The 7,495-nt window shown below is 40.2% G+C and overlaps 1 protein-coding gene across 1 annotated transcript in view; it reads left to right on the top strand.

Moving 5' to 3' along the window:
- Positions 1 to 682: 682 nt before the first annotated feature.
- Positions 683 to 7,495, top strand: part of CFAP46 (cilia and flagella associated protein 46) — a 139,040-nt gene continuing 132,227 nt past the window's right edge. Inside the window, 5 exon segments of the mRNA XM_015426887.1 lie at positions 683 to 731; positions 1,753 to 1,877; positions 1,969 to 2,100; positions 3,379 to 3,443; positions 5,856 to 6,020. Coding sequence (XP_015282373.1) covers positions 683 to 731; positions 1,753 to 1,877; positions 1,969 to 2,100; positions 3,379 to 3,443; positions 5,856 to 6,020 — 536 coding nt within the window.

The following is a 7,495-nucleotide window of genomic DNA, read 5'->3' as shown; positions in this document are numbered from 1 at the left end:
AAAAATCAGAACAGCCAATCAATTCTTCAGTGGCCAATCAGAAGCCTTATTGAGCTAAAGCCTCATGTGGCCCTGCCTACTTTCTAAAACCACTTGGTGGGGCCAGGAAAGATGTTGGTGGGTGCCATGTCACACATAGGCACTATGTTGAGGACAACTGCTATACATGTTTGAGCCTTGTGTTGGGAGCCTTGTGCGTCATCTTCCCCTGTACTAATCACATTTATTTTTGTTGTTTTAAAAAGAAACAAAGCATAGTGTAAGTCGTTAGAGGGTTGGCCTGAGATTTCTGCAGCATTGCTCAGACAAAAGCATCACTGTTTTGTTAATTGTTCTGATTACACTCATATGATCTATGGATCTGTTCCCTGTTTATAGTGTTCCATTTACTCAGAAGCAGGTGCTATGAATTCAGTAGGCTGTGTTCTCAAATAAAATGCATCAAGATCGTAACCTGTATTGTATTTTCCTATTCCATTATTTTTAAAAAATGGGGGGGAGAGGTTTTAACTAGTTGTGACTGAATGCCACAGTATTGTGAAACAGGGAACCAAAAAACAAAGTTTTGCCCAGTGTTTCTTAATCAGTTTCGGTTTTGTTTTGTTTTTAAAGTTTTGTTTAGGAGAATTGCATTGATAACCTTGTCAATAGATTTCAGCAAAAATTATTCAGCAAAGAAGACATGGAGCTGCTGATTAGGCAGAAGCTGTCTGATGCTGAGAATTACCAAGGTAGATAATTACAAATTATTATTAGGTATTTATTGGTTTGTATGTATAATGCTAGCTGATATATTTACTCTGTAAATTCAAATGGGTTAGATACTTTTCCATAACAACTTACATGTGAAAGAAAATATCGTGTTTTAGGATTCTTTCTGCTTAAATAAGAAACACACATACCCACACATAGCAAAAGGTCTTACAGTGCCATTCTAAGCAGAGTGCTCCCATCTGAGTCCACTGAAGTCAATGCATAGATGCATAGAAGGACAAAAGTCCATTTTGGATGGCACTGCTACTTTTTTAGACTCACTACTCACTTTAGATTCACTGTTTAGCCCTATAGCTTTGTTCTGAATAGGGCACATATTTCTTCAGGGTATCCAAATGCTTGAAGAAGCTGGTTTTAAGTATACTGAACCAGCTGACACTGGGTCAGGAAATCTCACATATTTTTGTGAAGGTCAGTGGACAAGTTTTGACTCCATAGAATGGTTTCTAAATAACAATGTGCTGACTGTTCTTCAGGAGGCACTGAGGACCCAAAATTGCACTTATTTTTTAGTGGGACCAAGTGTTATGGATTGGTATGGAGTTTAATAATAAGCAGACTGCTGGCAAGAAAATAATAAATACCATACATAAAGTCACACCTAATCAGTCTTGCCTTTTCAACATGCCTTGTAGTAAGTCATCTAGTTTTAGGCTTACCAGGTACTTGCTAATGGTGGGCAAACTCCTGGTAGCTGTTGCTAATGCCTGCCAACCCTCATCTGGTTGGGGGGGGGAAGCAGGTCAGCAAAATGGGAGGGGTGATCTCTCTTGCTGCACGATGACATTCACCATATCTGAAGAAGTGTGCATGCACACGAAAGCGTATACCTTGAATAAAATGTTGTTGTTTTTAAAGGCACCACTGGACTCAAACTTTGTTCTGTTTACATTATAGTCATTAGTCAAAATGAATCTGTTCTCATATGGACTGAAGCCAAATATTATTTCACCTAATTTAAATGTTCTTCTTTTTAAGACACAGAAGCTTTACAAGGCACTTATGAGCTGATAAAATCTGCTAGTGAAGGAAAATCAGCCCTTGATTCCTCAGAAAGTTTCTGCTCTGACTTGTATGTTTTGTGTGCAGAACAAGCACTTCAGGTAACAGTGTGCTCCTTAGGTTGGTGAATAACATTTTCCTTGTTGGATTCTTGTTCATCCGAATTAAACAATGAAATATGTTTAAATCTAGATGGGGTTTCTGGAAATGAGCAGTGATTGTCTACAAATGTATTTTAAAGGAAGACCTCCAGATAACCAGTTTTTGGGTAGAGCATACTTGTGTCAGAGCCAATTATATACTCCCGTGTCTACTGATAACTTGGTGAGCACATGCTGCAAGTTTTGATATTTTTAACTTCAATTGTTTCTTTTAATAGTTGTGAATAAACTATACATTTAAAGGCGACGCTATATGTTACATGGTAAACATAGGGTTCCTAAACCTTTGTTTGTTACAAAGTGCTAATGCCACGGCAGTGCAATTAATTCAAACAAGGGGAAAAGACTAGTGTCACAGGAGTCCCAAATATACAAATTCCACTAGTAGAAAACACCATCAAAGATTGCCAAAACAATATATTAAACAATTATAAAGTTGGTAGTGTCACAACAACATTTATGCATACTGTAACTATAAGGCATAAGATACAATATTTCCTGCACATATTGTAATTAATATATTGTATCTTATTTAAAATATTGTATCTTATGCCTTATTATAGTTACAGTATGCATAAATGTTGTTGTTGTGACACCACCAACTTTATAATTGTTTAATATATTGTTTTGGCAATCTTTGATGGTGTTTTCTACTAGTGGAATTTGCATATTAGGGCAGTGCAATTGGCAGGAGGGCTATTTAACCTTCCTCGTACCTAGTGAATCTCCTCAACAACTGCTTCCCTGGAGTCCCCTCCCCCATCAGATGTATTATGAGACTGAAAAAAAAACTTGGCTGAGTAAAAAATGGTGAACCTAGAGGTGAAGGGAATGCAGGGCAAAGTATAAGTTTTTGTCAGATGATTTTCTTCTACAAAAGCATGCCCCCACCCCAATAACTTTTCTTTGTATGCTCATGTTTGAAAGCACATGTTTACTGAGTAGTTCCACCAAAAAGTTAGGCCATTTTAATAATGTTAACATTTGATGTCTTTTTTCAAATTTGGGAAATTCTTGTTTAAATGATGGAACTTCTCAGCTGTAAAACACTTGTGATCCAATCCATACATTGATCTATGCATTATAAACCCACAGTTCGTGCACATAAAAGACAGTGGCTGCAGTCACACACACTACATAATCCACCTTCATTCCACTTTTAATGCACTTTCAAAGTGGATTTTGCCAGTTCACACAGTAAAAATCCAGTTGGAAAGTGCATTTAAAGAGATTGAAAGTGGATTATTTAGTGCGTGTGACCACAGCCTGTGAAGACAGATTTGCATCTTTCATTCAAAAGGATGGTAAATCTTTTCATGGCAGGCTACTCTATGAGTTTGTAGGAACTCCAGCATTTGTAATAAATTAATTGACTCCGGTGAGTGGTTGTAATAAAAGCTTTTTCTTGCTCTCAGATGAATTGTTTTTTATACTGTTTTAGGAACAATTTGAAAAATTTGTTACGAGCCTGGTGAAAGCAGTAGACTTTGCATTAGGTGATTCAAGGTGAGGCTTTGATAACTGATTTCTATTTTGATCATTCTTTTGAACAAAACATCAGCCTGACTCCATGCCACAGTGTTTCCGGGGAGGGGGGTTATCTTGGATTTGATTAGACAAATAAAAATGTATCACCTTATGGACATGCATGGTTATTTTATCAGAATTTTCATGCAAGCAGCCAAAATTGAAGTCAGTATGACTTTTTATTTTATACTAAGTAGATGTGTTATGCCCTGACCTGGATGACCCAGGCTAGCCTGATTTCTGAAGCTAAGCAGGATGGGCCCTGGCTAGTTACCTGGATGGGATACCAGTGAGGAAGTCCAGGGATGCTATGCAGAGAAATGTTTACCTCTTGCCTTGGGTTCTCCATGACTCAGCTGCAATTTGATGGTACTTTTCACCACCACCAGATGAGTTACTCTGTTGCAGCCAAACAAAAAGTACTTATTTGACTAAGTATGGTCTACCCTCCAAAATTCAAATTACAATATATTTGTTGGTTTTTAAGGTGCTACTTGGATATTTGTGTTTTCATTTATGAAGAGTTGCCCGTGTCTAAAGGATACGAACAAACAGCAAATGGTAGTTTCCCTTGTTTGGAATGGGGGAATGTGAAAATATTGGGGGAAAATGTTTCACATTCTTAAGTTTGAAGATAGGCTGTGTATAGTTCTGCAAGATGGGGAAACTAACAGTGCCATCCTAAGCAGTGTTCCCTCTAAGCTGAGTTAGTGTGAGCTAGCTCAGTTTTTTAGCCTCCAGCTCACAAATTTTTGATTTAGCGCAGGAAGGATGGCTCCAGAGCAAACTAATTTATGCAGTAGCCAAATCGCTGACTCACAACTTTAATGCCAGTTGCTCACAAAGTAGAATTTTTGCTCACAAGACTCCACAGCTTAGAGGGAACATTGATCCTAAGTAGAGTTCCACCTTTCTGTTAATGTCAGGCTGCTGCCACACACGCTAAGTAATCCACTTTCAATCCACTTTCAGTGCACTTTCAAAGTGGATTTTGCCAGTTCACACAGTAAAACTCCACTTTGAAAGTGCACTGAAAGTGGATTGAAAGTGGATTACTTAGCGTGTGTGGCAGCAGCCTCAGTTGGGCTTAGAACGCTGAAACTCTGCTTAGGATGGCACTGTTAGTAGACCACTGATGGCCAGCCATTTTGGCAAGTTGAGTCCTGAGTATGAGAGAATGCCTTTCTAATGTACATGCAGTCCTGTCCCTTGGCGTGGTTTTGCTTCTTTTCTGTTGAGGGAAAGCAATGGTGCAATGTAGGAAGTGCTGGCTGGAGAGCAGGCCTGACCTTTTGCCATAGCCAAATTCTTCCTTTCTAGGTAGGTTTGATGGCCCTGTCCACTTCCCTCCCCCAGAGATTTTTCCTCCATTTTTCTTTCCCTTTACTGACTGAACTGCCCTAGTAATGTGTTTTCTTCTTTGCTGAAGAGCTCTGTGTGTTCCACCCTGTCATAGTATGATATAGATAACTCTGAGGTAAAACAAGTACATGCACACACTTTAGTTCTAATGTTTCAGGCTAATGAGAGTTTCTTAAGCTATTCACATTTACTTAAATCTTCATGTTGAGAGGCTTTTTCTCCAGTGTTTCCCAAACACTCCAGTACCCTTTCTTTGAGTATTCACTGACTCGTTTAGTTTCCAGAAGGCTGGTATACTCTTTCCAGTACCCATACCCCTTCTCCTGAAACATCAGTACTCATCTTGAGTTTTTAACCTACTCTTAAGATTTCTACAGGCAGTTTCTATCCACACCAGATTAGGGATCTTTGCACTCTTCAGAGCTAACTCCCTGTTTGACTGGGTAGGGAATTTTCTTCTCTCACTAGAAGATTTATCCCCTTTCTTTGGCCTGAATGGGAGTCTTTGTTTACTTGCCAACCTTTCTTGCCAACTTTCTCCCAGTTCTTCTGTCTGCGTTAAACTGATCTCAGCTAAGGCTGAAATCAGACTGTCTTGCCTCTGTGAACCGCCCTGAGCCCACTGGGGAGGGCGGGGTATAAGTATGAAAATAAATAAATAAATAAATACTCAACTCAGTCAAGCCAGAAATCTGACTGAATCTCTCCTCAGCATGCAGCTCTCAAGTCTATCTCTGTTCAGCTGATGCTAACCAATCAGATTGCTTGGAGCAGCCTGTTCAAGGCTGTGTGACTCTGTGAAGAATTAACCCTTCACAGTCCTTCAGCTGTTTGTACAGCACATCTAAGCTTTTAAGAGTGCAGTCTGTCACACACCTTCCGTGTGCAACTTGTGGTACCCATGCATCAGGTTGAAGGACTCTGCTGTGTAGTTCAGGGGGAGAGACTAGATATTAAAGTCCAGAGGCCATTCCCTTCCTATTTCTGTTGTAGAAGATGGTAATATCTTAATGTGTACTCTTTTTGCAGGTACTATTTTTTGATATATAATGCTTCAGTTATTTACTGGAGGATTATAAGGCCATTTTTAAAACCCGGGTTCCAGAATTTTCTGATTCCAGGCCTGTCTCGAATTGTGTCTGCACTGCATCATGCTGATGACCAAGACAAGGATTGGACAGCAGAACTCATGATGTAAGTTGGGTTGTCCTGTTTTTTGACCCTCTAAGGCAATTGGTTGGCCACTCTGTCAAACAGGATGCTGGACTAGAGGGACCACTGGTCTGATCTAACAGGGCATCTCTTATGGTCTTAAGCTATTTTAGCGAAAGATTGTTCTGTGGCAACTAGTTATCATTTGGTTGGTATTGGGCTTTGACAACTCCATACATTGTTTTTCCATGGTTTTTCATAAAATAATTAAACTGATAAAATGACATAATTGGACTTGGAGATTATTTTTCAGTGATTTACAAGTGAGAATCATCCTGGCTAAGTAGCAAATGCACTGACTAGCTCAATAATGAACATTATGAAGTAATGATTGATGGGACTCCAGTTTCTCTTCAGAAAAACATTTACAAGAATATTTGAAGCACTTTGCCAAATGCTATGTACACACATGAGTTGCATCAGTATTGTAAGACTTGAATGAGGTAAAGCAACCCTAGATAATGAATAGTATCAAAACAGGTGGATCCAAAACAGTGCCAGTAAAGCTCCTTTACGCATGCTCAGGGGCTTGCTTTTGCGCAGTATGACTTCAAGGGTTCCCCCCCCCATACACAAGTCCCCCCATCATAACCTGCTTATGAATGTTTATTTACTGTATCGTTTATTTAAAATATCTCTATCTGACATTTTTCTTGAAGGTTCAAGGCTCCCCTAGGTTTCAGATGTGGCTTTTCATGTGCTGGGATGGAGGTGGGAGGTAGGGTAAAATTGAAAACCTTACTGAGCACATTGATTTGGTTATGTAGCTGTTTGGCTGCAGGTATAATGACCAGAAGATGCCTATGAATACATTACTACAAGAAAAAGGGGGGGGGGAGAAATGGGAAATGTGTTACTTTATCATTTAAAGCCTAGTTATTAATGTGTATAGTTGTCAGACTAAACATGAAATCTTTAACACTTGGATGTTGGTGATGTTTATTATTTTAAGGTCGTAATCCTAAAGATGCTTGCCTGGGAGTAAGCCCAACTGAATGAAATGGGACTTACTTCTGCATAGATCTGTTTAGGTTTGCTTCCGAAATCACTTTTATGCACTTTCATATTCTTTGTTGAGGGACAACAAATTGCTGGAGCTGTTTTTGCTTATCACTATATCTAATAGCCAAGTTGCCCCCTCCGTGCGGATCGCTATATCTGCACTTTGGGGGCACTTGGGGGGCAGGGGGAGGTTTGTGCACATGTGGGGCAGTGCCCACATGTGCACAAAAATAAAAAAAGTTAAAAAAAATTTCGGGGGGATGTTTAAATCCCCCCGAAAGTGCAAGAGCGTCTCCTGCGCGTGCGCAGGAGACGCTCTGCGACCTACCGGGCTTGCGTGGCGGCGGCGGCAGGGAGGCAGGCAGGGAGGGGAAGGACCGGCCTCGCCGCCGCCGCCGCCTCCTCCTCTTCTTTGGTCGAAGGGGGAGGGCGGGGAAGGACCGGCCCCGCCGCTG

The sequence above is a fragment of the Gekko japonicus genome, unplaced genomic scaffold (genome assembly GCF_001447785.1).
Source record: "Gekko japonicus isolate JY-2015 unplaced genomic scaffold, Gekko_japonicus_V1.1 scaffold35, whole genome shotgun sequence".
Taxonomy (NCBI): Eukaryota; Metazoa; Chordata; class Lepidosauria; order Squamata; family Gekkonidae; genus Gekko; species Gekko japonicus.
This window is presented reverse-complemented; position numbering and strand designations above follow the sequence as displayed.